Source organism: Humulus lupulus, chromosome 5 (assembly GCF_963169125.1).
Source record: "Humulus lupulus chromosome 5, drHumLupu1.1, whole genome shotgun sequence".
NCBI lineage: Eukaryota > Viridiplantae > Streptophyta > Magnoliopsida > Rosales > Cannabaceae > Humulus > Humulus lupulus.
In genome coordinates this window covers 194,912,735-194,929,564 of record NC_084797.1, presented here as the reverse complement: position 1 = coordinate 194,929,564, position 16,830 = coordinate 194,912,735, and the positions used below count along the sequence as shown (strand labels likewise).

The window sequence follows — 16,830 nt, the reverse complement described above, 5'->3', positions numbered from 1 at the left end:
TATCAAAATCGAAGTAGAAAGTGCACAGCCACTAATAGGGGACGCGTTTGGCTTGGCCATTATTTTACATCTTTATTCTCTCTAAACAGAAGTCACAGGCCTATGCAACCAAACATGACCCTCTTTCAATTGAATTTTTAACTTCGTTTTTTTAAAAAAGCGAAGTAGTATCTAATTTGTTTTAAGTGCCAAATTCAAAAGCGAAGTAAAAGAGTTTAAAAAGGCTTTTACTTTAGTTTTTTTGTATGCTGAGTATAAAAACCGAAGTAAAAACCTATATTTCTAGTAGTGGTTGTTGGTGTAGTTTCTTACTATGGGGTCCTAAAAGAGATAATCTTGTTAGATTATTATACAGTTCAAATTCCAATTTTCAAATGTCATTGGGCTAATGTTCCTAATGGTGTTAGGGTAGAAGATGGTCTTATATTAGTTAACCTGCACCAAAGTCAATCACAATTTGTTAAAGACCTTTTCATTTTAGCTTCACAAGCTAAACAAGTTTTCTACTCTAGAGAACATGATTCTTCCAGTTGGTATGTGATGTTGAGGGCACCCCCTAAAGGATTTTATGACTTGGCTTATTATGATAAGCATGAGTATATATGCCTATCATTTCAGAAGAAAATTTTGAAACTGAGCTAGATGATGTACTTGAAGAAGATCAATATGTGAGGGTGGATTGTGAGGGCACGTTAGTTTGAATATCATGTTGTTGTTTTCTTGACAATTGAACTAATCTTATAGTACTTGTACTTGTTATTTGGAATATCATGATGTACATGTTTGCTAACACTGATATTAGAATGATGTACAAGCTTGTTGACACTGATATTAGAATGATGTACTTCTTAAATTCAGGGTATCTAATGATTGTGTGTAGTTTGACTTTTCTTTTGCATTTTAGTATACTACCCCATTAATTAATTATAATTCTTACACATATATTTATGTTTTTTGGACTTGATTTCATACATTAATGTTGAGTTAATTTCATGCATTAAATAAGGTACTACCACAAGATATGCCTCCAAAAATGACATCACAACGAAAGATGATACTAAGAGAAAACCATTCTGCAGATATAGAAACAACCACAACTCATATAAGCTCCACTAAGAGAAAGAGGTCTCTTAGGAAAAAAACATTTGAGAGAGAGAAATTAACACCTCTCATTAGATTTTATCATACATTGGCAAAAACACCCACTCAAACTTCATCTACTCCAATGTTAGATTCACCAGTAGCCAATACTAGGGGATCTCACAAAAGGGTACTTGGGAAAACACATCAAACTCCTATAGAAGATAATCGTGGGCCATTAATGGCAACACGAAAGTCACCTCACCTACAATCATTAGGGGCAAAGATCTTGGAAGCTCATCAAAATCAATTGCTGATAACTGTGCAGTAGATCAAGAAGTTGTTGACCACATAGAAAAACGTACAAAAAAGAGAACAAGAGGCCCAACTAAAATGAAGTCTATTGCAGCTGATAGTGATGGTCGTTTGGAAGTGAAGTTTAATTCCAAAGGACAACCAATTGGTACAACATCGGTAAAATTGTCTTCTTTTTTAGGAGCACTTGTGAGAGAAATTGTGCCAATAACAATAACTGATTGGAGGAAGATCACTCCAGGAATGAAAGAAGTTTTATGGAAATCTATTTGGGTATAAAGTCCCATCAATATTTATTGTACTATTTTTTATGATCATAAAGTTTGCTACAGTTTATTGACGCTAATATATTTGCATGTTTGATTTTTTACTAGGCAAGATATAAGGTTGACAAAGAATGGAAAAAGTACTATGTCTTCAGAACAATGAAATATCTTTGGAGAGCTTCAAAATCAAGATTGGTTTCTAAAATTAGGAAAGCACCCAATGAAGAAGCAAGAATGAACCTAAAACCTAATAACATCAAGTCAAAAATTGAGTGGAAAATTTATGTTAGAGAAAAAACTAGTGCTGAGTTTAAGGTACCTTAATTTCAATGTTTGTTCTAAACTTATTACAAATTCAAGTTCATTTATGATTAATACTATTATCATTAATCTTGGATTCTAATAGGCGAAAAGTGAGAAATTTAGAAAGATACGAACAAAGCAATTGCCTCACACTTGTAGCCATAAAGGATATGCACGCTTGACTGAAGAATTGGTAAAATTAGATCTATTTGTATGTGATTTATAAGAAATTGATTTTATCTCAAATTTTTATTTATATTTTTTTACATCCTTCGCTATAATAGCAGAAGCAAAGAAGCACCTTCTAGAGTTTATGTTTGGACTAATGCACATAAGAAGAAAAATTGTGAACCTGTAAATTCAGAAGTGGTTGAAGCTTTTGTATGGACTAACCTTATTTAAGTATGATTTTATTTGTTTTTATTACATACTTTTCATCTAAATATTACCATTGTTGATTTTACATATATATTTTCAGGATTTAGTGGAAGAATATAAAAAAGATCTAACTAATTCTTCAACTACAAGTGTTAATGATGACATTCTAACAAAGGTGCTTGGCCCTGAAAAGAATACACATTTGAGGGCTTTTGGAAGAGGAGTTACTCGGTCAAAGTTGGAAATTGTTTCTAAACGAGATGATCATATGATTCAAATAAAAGATCAATGTAATGAGTTGAAGGATAGAGTCACACATGGAGCAACTAATTCAATCTTTACTAAAAAATCAGGTAAGTTATTTTTTTCATGAATTTGGTTATAATTAGTGTTTCTTATGTTTAAATAGTTTTCCATTCAACTAATGGTTGATGTGTAATATCAATATAGAATGAACCTGTTCAAAGTGGGGAGCAATCAAATGCCTATGTTCCATCATCTCCTGTGGTAACTTCCTAATCATTAATTCTTAAACTTTCTCCACTTCTTATAAATGAATTCTAACTATTGCCACTATTCTTAAAGAGTGCAAGGGATAACATATATGGCCAAAAAAACAAAATATTGGATTGGACTGGATCTGGAGATATTATTGCAGATGGATACTTCATTTCAAGTGACCCAAAAGATGAGGTCCATCATGTTCCTCTTGGTCCAAATGCCATAAAAGTGGGAATAGATTTTACAAAAAACCCAATGCATTTCTTTGGAGGCCTACATCTAACATTTGCCATATGAAAGATGCTATTGGTAGTATAATTGCATGGCCAACTGAAAAAGTAAGAATGAACTGACCAAGTAAGTATATTTTGCAAACTCTACATTACTACTCTACTATTTGCTTTTTTTATATATATGTCAAGTAATTTAATAATGTATATTTTGGGTTCTAATGCAGTTGGTTGTGATGCCATATATCTTCATATAGTTAGGCTCTTGAGGTGTGTTTTCTTTTCCTTGTACTTTTTATAATGGAAAATATCTTGTTGGCTTGCTTTAGTAGTATAAACCATGCATTAATATAATATTTATGTCTTTTAACATTAATAGTGTTTTAATATTGTTGTTGTTGTTTCATTTCTGACCAAGACACAGGTAGATGGAATCAAATGGAAAGTCATGGTACAATTTTTGGGCTCGACAATAGGCTTTCAAATCTAGTGGAAATAACAAAGCATCAAAATATCTTTAGATTTCGTTGTTTAATTTTAAAGTGAACACATAGAAGTTTTTTCAAATTTTAGCTAAACCTTTTAGCTAGAAGTTTATTATGATGACTTTGATTCTCTAAACTTTACTTTTTGAAAGATGGTTCACTTAAGTGAAACATGTATTTGGATCGAGTTACTTAATATGATGATATTGACATTTTTTTAAGATCTAATGCTTTTTTTTATCATTATATTGTTATCAAAGAACAAAATATAAATTTGATTATAATATAATATAAATAAAAAAAGAAAAAATATAACCAAAAGTTATCATTAATATAATAATAACAAGCACAAAATATTATAAAAGAATCTATAATAACATTTTTTATAACACTTAAATAATGACATGAAATAAGCATAATGTTTGACTATTGAATAAATATAACAAGCACAAAATGTTATAAAAGAATCTATAATGACATTTTTTATAATACTTAAATAATATTATGAAATAAGCATAATGCTTGACTCTTGATAAAATATTTATAAGCTTGATAAACTATAAACTATTCATATCTATTTCAGTTGTTTAATATTGTCCCTGTTTGTAGTACCTTGATCACTTTAATTTGTATCATGAGTAGAAACCAAGAGTGATGAAAGCATAACAAATTAATGTAAAATTAAATGAGTGAGAGTGTGTATATGCTTCATAATTTTATCAAAAGGAAGGTGAAAAAACAAGTATATATGTTTTATTTGTTTTGATCTTTGGAAGAAAGTGAACACAAATAAAAGAAAAGTGAGTACGCCATTATTTATATATTTAGAACTTGTATTAGTAAAATGCGACAAAAAAAACTTGTATAAGTAAAAATTAAGAATTCATCACTACCAAAAATTGTTGTCACAAGAATATAATTTAATATGATTACATATGTTTGAACCAACATTTACTAAGCATTATGCATATTCAATAACAATATGATTTATAGAAAAACAACATATAAAAATCTATATTTTTAAAGATCTTAAAAAAACTATATTTTCAAAGAATTAAGAATTATATATATATTTTTTGTATTGTTAATTCGATAAATGTTCAAATAGCTATTGAATCATCAACATGTTTGATGAATAAAAATATCATATTTTTTTAATTATGTAGATAATAATTTATTTTTAAATGATTTTATTGTTCAATTTTATACCCAAATTATCATAAAATTATAAAGCATAGTCGCGCTTCGCGCAGTTTTTTGTAAAGATTAAAAAATATATATTTTTAAATATTTTTTTGGAGATTGTGAGTAAGTGATTCATTTTCACCATAACCGCAATATGCTCCTTATATGAATACGTAAGAGTGTCTTGACCGTAATTCTTTTTTTCATAATAATGTTCATTATATAGCGAGCCTCCTGCAGATTTTCGAGAAATTCGGAATAATTAAAGTGGCAAAAATAAAATTCAAACCACTTATTGTACGTGTGCTTTTATTTAATATTAGTATTATTTTATACGCTTTGCACACTACAACATTTTTGACCAAATATTACGGTCAAATATGACAAAATTTAAAAAGCGTTATTAATGCTATGGGTAAATAATAAGAAACAGGCGGCAACTGAAATAATAGGCGCCAATTAAAATACACGCGTGTTTTTTTGGTTTTATTATCTAACCCAACCTTTCTCATCCCGTCTCTCTCACTTCTCAATCCCTAACTCTATTCTCAGTCTCTCATTCCCTCTCTCACTTCTTAACTCTATTCTCAGTCAACTCTATCTCCTTCACTTCTCTATTCTCAGTCTCACTTCTCTATCTCCTTCACATCTAACCTCTTGGATCTGTCTTCAAGTTTTACCATTTCTCATGTAGGTGGCTGGCGCAAGAGGCTGGACAGCGATGGAAACGGGGCTCAATGGTGCGTGGGCTCGACGATATTTCTCTCTCTCCCTGCTTTCGACGGTTATGCTCTTATTTTGAGTGGATCTACTAGCTTTCACCCATTACCTCTGTTTTTTTTTTTTTTGCCTCTCTCTTTCCATCCATCACGCGAGTTGCTGGAGCACTCTTTCCATTTTGTTGAGTCGCTGGAGCACGCAGGTTCGAGTCATTCCAATACGAGTCACGGTGCTCTGTCTCCCTCATGCGAGTCATGGTGGTATCTTCCCTGCTGGAAGCAAGAACCTAGGCAAGAACATCTCTGTGAGGTAGTATGCTTGACCTGGTCTATTTTGCAGATCTGCTTTGGATTCGGTAGTATGCCTATTGTTGTTAGCTAGTTTAAGGATTCGACTAAGATATAAATAGTTATTTTGGGTTTTTATTAGTAGTTTTTTGAGTAAATTGATGATGGCTCTTTTGGAAGAAGAGAAATATCATTTGATAAGTTATTAATCTGCCTTTTTTTTAATAATTGACAGAATATCAAGATTTTGATTTAACAGTGATTAGTTTTGCCTTTTGATTAAGTGACTGTTTATTTTTTCTTCCATTCGTGTGATATTCTTATGAGTGCTCCAATCTTAAAGTCTTTATGAATAACCTTAGTAGTGGTAGATTTAATGGGTTACGCTTCTCTCAGGTGCTCATATATCTTTTAGTTTGTTCAGTTTTCAGTTTAATGTGAATAAATCATTTGAATATGAATATAGACACACACATATATACATTCTTTGTGTTTGTAGTATAGTAATATATACATATATATATTGTTTTTTTTAAGTGATGAAGGTGATTGAGCCTACTCCGTGAAGAAGAGGGGCTGATTTTTTTTTTTTGAAGTGAGGGGCTACTTTGATCTTTGCATGAAATTTGAATATGATATTGATTTTTGATGGTCTATGTTTTGTGTTGGTGGTGCTACTATTTTGTGTTCTCATTAACAGTTGCAAAACATTTTTTTTATTAATCCAGACTTATTTTTTTTGTCTCTATTACAGGTTATTACACTTGAGGATGTAATAAAGGGAATGAAGGTATAAAATTGCTTGAACTCTTATTTATTATGGCAACTTTCCTTAACCAAATTGCTATGGTCTATTATTGTTGCAGATCATGAGGGAGACTTTGATATATTTGTCACATCTTGATCACGAGGACACAGAAAAGCTGGTATGGGTTTATGGAAAATAAAGTAGTAAATGTATTGAAATATTTTTCATGTTTTCTATTTGTACCAAAGTTAGTAAAAGCTTGTGTTAGCTATAGTTTTTATTTATATTTATGTCTAATAATATTTCTGTTATGATGCGACCTATTTTGAGTGAAAATTTCTTTCAAGTCATGTGGCTGCAGCTTGGGGGCTGCTGATAGTGAATAGTTTGAGGAAAAATATGAGTGGGGAATTTCTTTTATTGGCCATTCAATTGAAATTATTTTCTGCATGTATAATTATAATGGAACACCTTGTTTCTATCTTGTCAGACACTTGCAGAGAAAATGTGTCATTTGATTGTGTTATATATTATTTTCATTATAAATTCTATCTTATGCTGTCTATTCTTCTTGTATGATGCAGATGCTAAAGAAGCTAAGAAAACAATTAAGTGGCAAGGATTGGTATTGGAACAACTTAAACACATTATGTTGGGCAACAAGGTCTATATCTGGTTCGATGATGGAAGAACAGGTACATTTTTAACTTACCTTATAAATGTTATTTCTACTCATTTTCTATTTGTGGTCACTGCTTATACTTTCTGATTCAACTATAAACTCATCATTTACTTCTCGAGATATTGTCTACGTCCCACCTCCCTAGTTGTGATAACAGTTTACTTGGCATTTCTATTTTGACTACAAAAAAATGTTTATTCTGATCAAAGATAGTCACATGTGTCAATGTAAGCTTGTACTTTATTTCCTTGTAAATGTTAGTTACACCACATATTGTTATGAGTTTGTGAGGGCAATGTCCATGCATCTGTCATGTGGTGTTAGGGATCTTGATGTAGAACCCAGAGATCACTATTACATGCCCCTCTCATTTGGGAAAATATGTGGGTTTGAATAGGTTTTTTCTTTTTAAAATTATTTATTTATTTATTAAAATGTTATACTTGTTTCTTGATAATGTGTTTGCATCATCAAATGCATAAGAAACATTCATGTTCTGGAGGTCAATGTTTGCCCTTCATATTTTTTTATGTTGGTTTGCTTTGGCAGGAGAACAGTTTTTGGTTATGGTCATTCGTGACTTGCTGAATTTATGCGAAATCACGAAAGGGAAGGATAACAAAGCTGTCATCGCAAGTAACATTATGTACGTATTCATGATTGAATGATTGATTATCTATCTTGAGTTGAGGTGGAATGCACATAGATATAGCCTGCCAGGCCATAACACCTCATTCCATCCAGATTCTTTGTTCATTTGTAGAAACCATGAATTTTAGCCACTTGATTTTAATTGCGTAAATTTGAGAACTATGAGAAACTTGGTTGGAGGTATACAACCAGTACTTTTTTGAAATCTTGTACATAATCCTCCTCTCTTTCTGTAGGTATGTTGTTGGACAGTACCCGAGGTTTCTAAGAGCTCACTGGAAGTTCCTAAAAACTGTTGTGAACAAATTGTTTGAGTTCATAGAATTTTATGATGTTCGAGTTGCTGATGCAGCTCTCAGGGCATTGAATAGGAGTGACATAGCTGGGAAATGCATAAAACATGAACCAAGCTGCCCTGGTAGAGCATGTCAGAAGTAAGCTTTCTTTCTTCCACTGGATTGATGCTCTTATTTTCTTAGACATTCAGATTTGAAATGTTTATGAGTTTTATTGAATTAAATAAATAAAAGTCTTGGTAAATATAATATTTTGTGTTCTGGATATTGTTGATTAGTAGCTACTAGCTAGAGAAGCTTTCTCTATTTATTTGTTTAATGATAATTGTGTTTCAACTTAAGAGACATTTGTACATGAGAATGGCCTCAAAATCGAATCAGTATAGGAATTGAAATGCTATGATTTTTTCACCAAATTAGAGTGTTGGAATGATTTTTTTCCTGAATTGGTTTTACTGCAAGATTATTAGGCTCAATTACTTCCTGTTGTCTTTTTGTTCATTTTCTATAGACTATTACCAAAAGTTTACACAAAACCAGAGGTTTTTTTCTCTATTTTTATATATATATATTTAAAAATCTGGTTGCATCTGAGAACCTGTTTGTAATAACCTCTTGCTTTCTTTCTCTCTCTGTTTTTGTGAGTTATTGTGTGATAGTTTGTACTTTTGGGCTCCAAAAGTATATCTCATTCAGTTCATGAAGTTGCCAATGCTTTACTCAAGAGATTGCTTCCAGGACATGAACTTTGTTTTATTTTCAAGATTGTCTCTAAGATACAATCTTTCTAAATTTTATTATTGTTGTGGTTAATTGTTATTATCATTATGTTTTATCTATTGCCTATTATCTATATTAAGTATTTTTGTGAACTTTCTTCCTTGACTTTCATTCATTAGAGTTGGTGTTTGAATTTTTTGGGGTTATTTCACTTTTACTTGAACAAATATACTCATCTTATCAATTTATTTAGTTCTTACTTCAAGGAAGTTATATCAATAGTTTCATAGAGAGAAAATTAGAATCAACAACAGTATATTACCTGTTTATATTACAGTCATATTTTTTCTCTTCAAAAACAGAAGATTGACGTTCTTTTGCAAAATTTTCAAACCAAATATTAATATATAGCTTAGCCTCTTAAGCTATATAGTTTTAGGCATTTCCACCATGCATAACAGCCTAGTTGACAATACATAACTCAAGTTATTCCCACTTGGCAGATGTTGAATATTTCAGTGCCATTAATCACACCAGAAGGTTCTATACGATTACAATTTTTCATAGCCAAAAAAGCTTAACCATGGAATAATAATATGGGTTGAATTTTCACATCTTAAACTGAAACAAGTGGTCCTTTTGATCAATATTATTTTATCTTTGGTATGCTCTAGTAAACTTCATCTGAAATAAGTGTTTGTTTGATGAGAAAATGAGATTTTGTCATTGTTATCTAATGGATATGTTGCTAGATTCTGAAGCATGTATTAATCTTGCCACAGTAACCCATTAACCTTTTTGTTGTATGAGATATTAGCTAGCTTCCTATTTTTTTAGTGTATACATTATATATATAATAATAATACTTGGGTTATAATCGGGTTTATGATTTTTTTTCCTAATTCAAATTTTGGTTTTACTTGGTGTATATTATGAGTTGTGTATAATTTTGATTGTATATTGATGGCAAAAGGACTGGCTAGTGATGGGTGGCATTCTCAGCTATAGTAGTGGACAAAATGTGCCATCCATTGGAAAGTCCAAGAAATCCTCAATGCCTTCTGGATAGGTCAAAAATTTGAATGCTGGAGGTAAGAAAGCTGAAACGACTCGGAGTTGTATTGAAAATGCTTCTATTACTTGTATAAATAAATTAATGGTAGAATGGAGAGCTCCATGTGCGTGTTTATTGGTTGGATCATGGTGCTCTCAAATGTTAAGTTGTCAATTCTTATCTAATTTAACATTTGTTACAGCTTCAACCAGGCATTTTAGTATTACAGATGCTCATTTCATTGTTTTATATTTAATGCTCAGAGTTTTTTCTTCCATTTATAATGCACTCATTTGTTTTTCTTTTTCATTTCTGTTGTAGACTTGTTTTTGCTCCCATAACTGATTCTGCTTCAAATCATGGCCTAATCCCAACAATTCTCTATGGGTGAGCAATTTTGACAGAGTAAGAATCTTGCAACTCTAACCAAGCTATGATTTGTTAACCAACCTCACTCTGTTACAGTTTGAATTTGTACTTTTATTTATAAGTAACAGATGTGATGGGATTTATTTTGTATAAAAGTGTTTAAAAAAATTAGATTTCTTTTTACTGGTGTATTTTGGTGTAATAGTGGCTGAAAGTATTGTGATTGGATTAATGAAAAAATATGACAGTGGTTGAATTAGTATTTTGACTTGATACTGGATTGGACATTGGTATTTTTATTATCTTCCTATGGCAGAATTAGTGCCTTGATTATCTTGTTTAGATTAGTCTTTTTGGTACTGTAAAATAAGAAAAATTGAATTTCCTTTTTTTTTTTTTCAAGTGTCTTTAGTTTTGCATTTTCTTGTAATTTTCATGTCTCTGTGAAGCAAGTACTCCATCCTTCTCCCTCTCTATGTAGTTTTCAGTAGAGGGATTTCTCAATTTTTTTTTGTGTCCAGGCTGACTTTATTTTCTCATTCTCATAATTCATTAGAGTAAAGCTAACCCTCCAAAAAGTTGAAGTATTAATTATTTAAATTTTGTTGTAGTTAAGCAAATGGACTCACAACAAAGACAAGTGCACAAAGGATGATGAATTGAAGAATGGAGCAAGTTTCATGCATGGTTTACTTTTTGTGTATCTTGTAATATTTTTGTTTTTCATTTTTGAAGTAAAAAATGTTCAAGATTATAAAACTTTATTATGTTATGCTTTCAAACTTAAGTTAGAACTAAGATCTCATGAAGTAGACACATTCATAGTTTGAATTAGTTATTCTTTAATGTAATACTTATGGTTTATCAATCTATTGAGAATTACATTTTATGATTAATTTTGATTTTTTTTTATCAAAATACAATAATGAAAATCTTTTAATTAAAAAAAACCTTACAAGTATACTTCTTAAAATACAATTTAAAATATATTATCCACACTAAAGTAACAAAATTTTATTACTAGACTTTTAATATGTTATGATTTAGAAACATATTATAAGCGTAACAAATCGTTATGATTTATATAATATAACAAACTAAAAACGTTATCAAAATAATAAAATGTAATAGTTGAAAAGTGTTATGCTAAAAGTATAAGATTAAATGTCAAATTTATAACCAAATACTCTAACTAAATGTTATTATTTGAATATTATAGCAACTCAAAATGTGTTATTGAATAGTTTGAGATAACATCGAACATAACATTCAAATACTGTTATAGAAAAGACAGGACTTTTAATAACATGGGCTATGTTAGCGTTTTCAGAAGTGTTATCAATACTCCCGGTTAGCAGTTTTTAAGTGTTATGAATACTGTTTTTTCTTGTAGTGTTGCGTTGTTTTTTTGTTTATTATATAAATTTTTTAAGATTTTTATATTTTTAGGATAGAAAATTTATAAATCATGACCTTTTGCATAATCATTCATTTTTAAATAAATATTTTTATTAATTTAATTAATAATGTTCTTCATCAAATTAATATCACGTGTATATATGTTGATATTTTTAATTGTTAAGATATTTTGGTTTTAAATTTGAAATATCAAAACAATAAATCTTGAAGATAAATGTCAATTTAGATATGATTAATTTATTATTATAATTATTAAAAAATTAGTTATTCCTAAATATTTATTTAAATATAAATAAAAAATATTTTTATTTTGAATTTGAAATGTCAAAACAATAGAAAGATAAATTCAGATGTAAAATTTTGAAATAAATGTCAATTATATATGATTATTTATTATTATAATTATTAAAAAATTAGTTATATATAAATAAATAAAGATATTTTAAATTGAATTTGAAATATGAAACAATAAAAAGATTATCATGAATTGGAAGATCGTCAAGATAAATGTGAATTTATATATGGTTGATTTATTATAATAATTATTAGAAAATTAGTTAATAATAAATGTTATCCGAAAAGCAGGTATGGATGACGTGGTAAATATTTTCAACACGTGTCTGACACCTGGCAGAGGTTCTGTTCGACCATCGATCAGGGATGTTCCCCTGCACATCATTTGAGTTTTATATACGACCAGACTGCTCGTATAATCTGTATATTTATGAGCAATCTTGTACAATTGTAATCATATCCGAGATTATTTCTATTTATACATGATTATCCGATTAATTAGGTAAAAATATCTTTGATTGATTCATGTAACCCACCTTGAGCCTATAAATAGAGAGAAATAGCTCAAGGGAGGGACTTTTGGCTAATTTTTGTTTATGCTTTAGAAGAGAATTTTGGCTATTATCTTTCGGTTGTATTACTCATCCTTCAAAGGCGTGTGAAACTCAAGAACCCTAGTTCATTGATCACCCCTTTGAGAATCAAGATCAATAATAGCTTAAGTGGACGTAGGTCATTACCAATTCTTGGGGCCGAACCACTATAAATTGTTGTGTTGTTTATTTTTCTTTCCATTAGATCTTTTCAATACTTTCCATCACATCAAGCATTTGACTCCGTGTCAGTTGACCAAAATGAGGGTCAACAATAAATATTAAAAAAAGTTACGGAAGACGTATTGCCGTTATTGATGATTTTAGATATTTTATTTTTTAAAATTATTTAATAATCATAAATCAAATAAAATAGAATAAGAAAATGTAGAAAATTAGAAATAGATTAGAGATTTTGACTTGAATTCTCCTTTTATTTTTTATTTTTTTTTAAATCTGTGATATTTTCCAATTTTGACATTGTCATCATTTAAAATATATCCGACAACGAACTTTATAAGTATATTTATGTTTTTTCCAAATAAAGTTGTTTAAATTGGCTTATCACATTATTGTCAAGACAATGACAGTATCCTAGATTTTAATTTGTTTTTTATTTGAGCTTAGGAACAAATGGAACTTGAGTAGCTTAATTCTATAAACCCAAGTTTTAAGGGTTTTTTGCTTCCGTTATTAAGTTCCTTTATGCATAGAGGACATTTACTTCATTTAGATTTGATGAATTGAATTTCTGGACATGATTATTGTTTACCTTGTATGGTAACTTCCTAAATGTGTGAATATGTTATTGATCAGTGACAATATTCATACTTGTTAGTTTTAGAAGTTGGCAGATGTGATAAGTTATTATATACTATTGCTACTAAAAGATATTACAATGTATATATATATATATTAAATTTTCTAAGTAGTAGCATATTTTTATGGGATGGTAAATGGGGATTTTGTCTATTCTATTTACTTGTATCTCTTTCGGAAAAAAAGAAAAGATTATTGAGAGAGATTATATGCTTTTGTATCATAATTATAAGAACCAATTCAAATTGCACCAAAACTTTACATATAATAATAATAATAGTAGTAGTATATTTAATAATATTCATTGAGAATAATATTGAATTAATTTTAAAAAATAATTATTAAAATTTTATTTTATATTCATATACAAAAAAAATTATAAAATATCTTTAATTTTAAAAAAATTCTTCAAAAATAGATATGAACATATTATTATAAATAAAAATATTAATATCTTATTTAAATTTAAAATAATAATAGTAAATTAATTAACCACAAATAAGTAGATAAAAAAATAAGATGGTTATATCAATTTTATTATTTTTTCTATTTTTATTCATTTTAAATAATAATAGTAATTAAATAAAATATAATAATATATTAGAACTCGCAATAGTTTCCACACCATTGGAGATTATGGAAAATCTTTCGATTAATGATGCTACAGAATCTATTTGATGATTTATCGATTAACTTATACTTACTAATTTGTTAAAACTTTGATTTCTCTTTTTTTCCAACTACCTCCAACAATCTCAATATCATCCACACAACATAAACATTCGATAACATCTAAAACATGATAGGAAAATAAGATGAAAATGTTATAATATCAAGATCAATAATTTAAAATAAAAACTTTAAAGATGAACAAATATTAATAATTGAATAAATACTCAAACTTTAATTAAAGATTAACAAACATTAATAATTGAATAAATACTCAAACTTTAAAGATTAACAAACATTAATAATTGAATAAATACCTGAGAGGATTGTGTTATCATTAACACGTAAATCAAACAAATTTGGAGATATGAATTAGAATTCATTGAAAATTGAAATTGAAAGAATTTAGAGAGAAGAAGGGAAAAAAAAATAGAGTAGAGGAAAAATGAGATTAATAAAGATTGTTTAGAATATATATAGATTCACAAAGAAATATATATCTATTTTTAAATAATAATATCTTATAAATATCTCATTTAAATTTAAAAAATTATATTTATTATTATTATTATAATATATAAAATGAATAAAAAAAATTAGATTAAAGGAGAAAATAGATAGAGTGATTTGAAGAGTTTTTAGAGTGACACATTATTTCCTTGGTGCTCTCATTTATCTCGTTTATATAAAAAGTGTGTAGATAACGAAAATTCTTAGTTTTAATGGTTTTTTATTTTTTCCGTTAACTTTAACGGAACATTCTTATATTTAACAGAATATTCCTATATTTAACAGTAGATTGTAAACATGACTTAAACTTAGATAAAATTAAATAAATTAAAATAAGATATTTTAAAAATATTTTTCAATGATAATTATTTAAAAATAATAAAACTATATGTTTAATAACTTAAATAAAATTTAATTAAACTTAAACTTCACGTATTAGAATAATATTATATTAAACATATAATATAATATAATCTACTATCAACTAGCAACAAACTTAAATTTAAAATTCATATATAATATTAATATTATATTAAACATATAATATCTAATCTATTGTTGTTACTGTCAAATTCAAAAACTAGAACAAACATAAACTTAAATAAAAATTAATTAATTAATTAATTAAAATATGATATTTTTAATATATTTTTGATCATTTAAATAATTAAATAATATTTATTTAAAGTAATAAATGCATACATATTATTTTTTATCTTATATTTGTGTGCTAGTTTGTTTTTTTATTAAGTGATTGAAGCTCTCTTTCTTTATCAAATTCACCAAAGGACACTGCGAGATACATTAGAAACTAAAATTAATTAATTAATGTATACTACTATCTATACTATGACTTTTTCTATTCTTATTTCATTTCTATTATTAATTTCTCTTTAAATATTATTGTAATTTATAAATATGTCATGTATTCATGTAAATATATATCTATGTCAATGTTGTGTTTAGATATCATATATGTAGAAATTATTGATATAAACATTTATATATATTATAGAACTATAATTCATTCTATTATATATATTTTTAAAAACATCGAAACAATTTTTATTAAAATTATAGATAATATTTACAACTTTAAAACTAAACAAACATGTATTACACGTTGCTTCTACCTAATAAATATATATATATATATATATGTTCATCAAGCCTGGTGGAATAATACTATCAAGTAAATTAAGAACAAAAATAGCATGTATCTATATAATTTTATAAATATGATATTCGTGATATTTTTTTTATAAATATATATATATATATAAATGTATTTAACGGATTACTGATTTTAATGATTTTTTTTCTTTCAACTTTAGCATATTTCAGTAATTAACTTTAACATATTTCGTTAACTTTAACGGTTTGTTGGTTTATTGTTTTATTAATTATATTTTGAAATATCTCATTTAAATTAATGATAAAAAACTAATTAAATAATACATAATATATTTGTCAAAAAATAAAAGATAATTATAAGATATATTATATTCTTATTGGTATAAGATATTTTAAAGTTCCTTTTGAAGAAAAAAAAAGTACGAAAAGAAAGAAAATAATTCAAATAAAACTAATGTTTAATAAATGAAAATGTGAAACATGGAAAGAAAAATCATTTAAAAAAAGCCTAAAACATAATTTATGAAAAAAAAATTAAAATTAAATATAAACAATACGAATCTTATTTTGATTTTTCTTTTTTAAAACCTAACATTAATATAACTAAAACTATAAACTGCGCATATACATACAGACTAATACAGTCGATATTAAAATATCATTTATCAAAAAAATTAAATTTATATAAAACATAAACAAAACAAGTCCTAATTTGATTTTTTTTTTAATGTAAAATTAATATAACTAAAACTATAAACTGGGACATATATACAAACTAATACAATCGATATTATATAAACTTTTAGATATTTTTGTGTTCCTATTTTTTATTATAAAAATACTTATAACAAATATTTTATTTTAATTAAAAATCTATAAATCAACATTTTATCAGATAAGATTTAAATTTATTTTGAAATTATGCATATATCACTTTCTTTCTTCATTTGATAACCCAAAACTTCTTTGTGAGTGCAAACTCTTCTTCTCTCTCCATTTTTATGTAAGTATCTCTATGTCACTCTAATGACACGTCTATTAGACTATAATCGGGATCAGAACAAATCAATAGAGAAATTAATAGAATAAAATATTGAAGAATCAGAATTATTATTTGTATAA

The 16,830-nt window shown here is 27.4% G+C and overlaps 1 protein-coding gene and 1 long non-coding RNA gene across 2 annotated transcripts; both read left to right on the top strand.

The window, feature by feature from the left end:
• The first annotated feature begins 6,897 nt into the window (after window positions 1–6,897).
• LOC133779820 (exportin-1-like) lies at window positions 6,898–8,269 on the top strand. The gene is made up of 3 exons (XM_062219723.1): window positions 6,898–7,193; window positions 7,730–7,826; window positions 8,068–8,269. Exons 1-3 carry the CDS (start codon window positions 7,004–7,006, stop codon window positions 8,267–8,269), a joined length of 489 nt encoding a protein of 162 aa, XP_062075707.1. The 5' UTR covers window positions 6,898–7,003.
• Window positions 8,270–9,850: 1,581 nt separating this feature from the next.
• Window positions 9,851–10,307, top strand: LOC133833902 (uncharacterized). The gene is made up of 2 exons (XR_009893198.1): window positions 9,851–9,938; window positions 10,223–10,307. It is a non-coding gene; the product is annotated as an uncharacterized LOC133833902 (long non-coding RNA).
• The last annotated feature ends 6,523 nt before the right edge of the window (window positions 10,308–16,830 follow it).

Coding starts and splice junctions, on each gene's coding strand:
- LOC133779820 (XM_062219723.1), top strand. CDS start 7,004: ATGTGTCATTTGATTGTGTTATATATTATTTTCATTATAAATTCTATC. Junction 7,194..7,729: donor GTTCGATGATGGAAGAACAG/GTACATTTTTAA, acceptor TTGCTTTGGCAG/GAGAACAGTTTTTGGTTATG. Junction 7,827..8,067: donor GTCATCGCAAGTAACATTAT/GTACGTATTCAT, acceptor CTCTTTCTGTAG/GTATGTTGTTGGACAGTACC.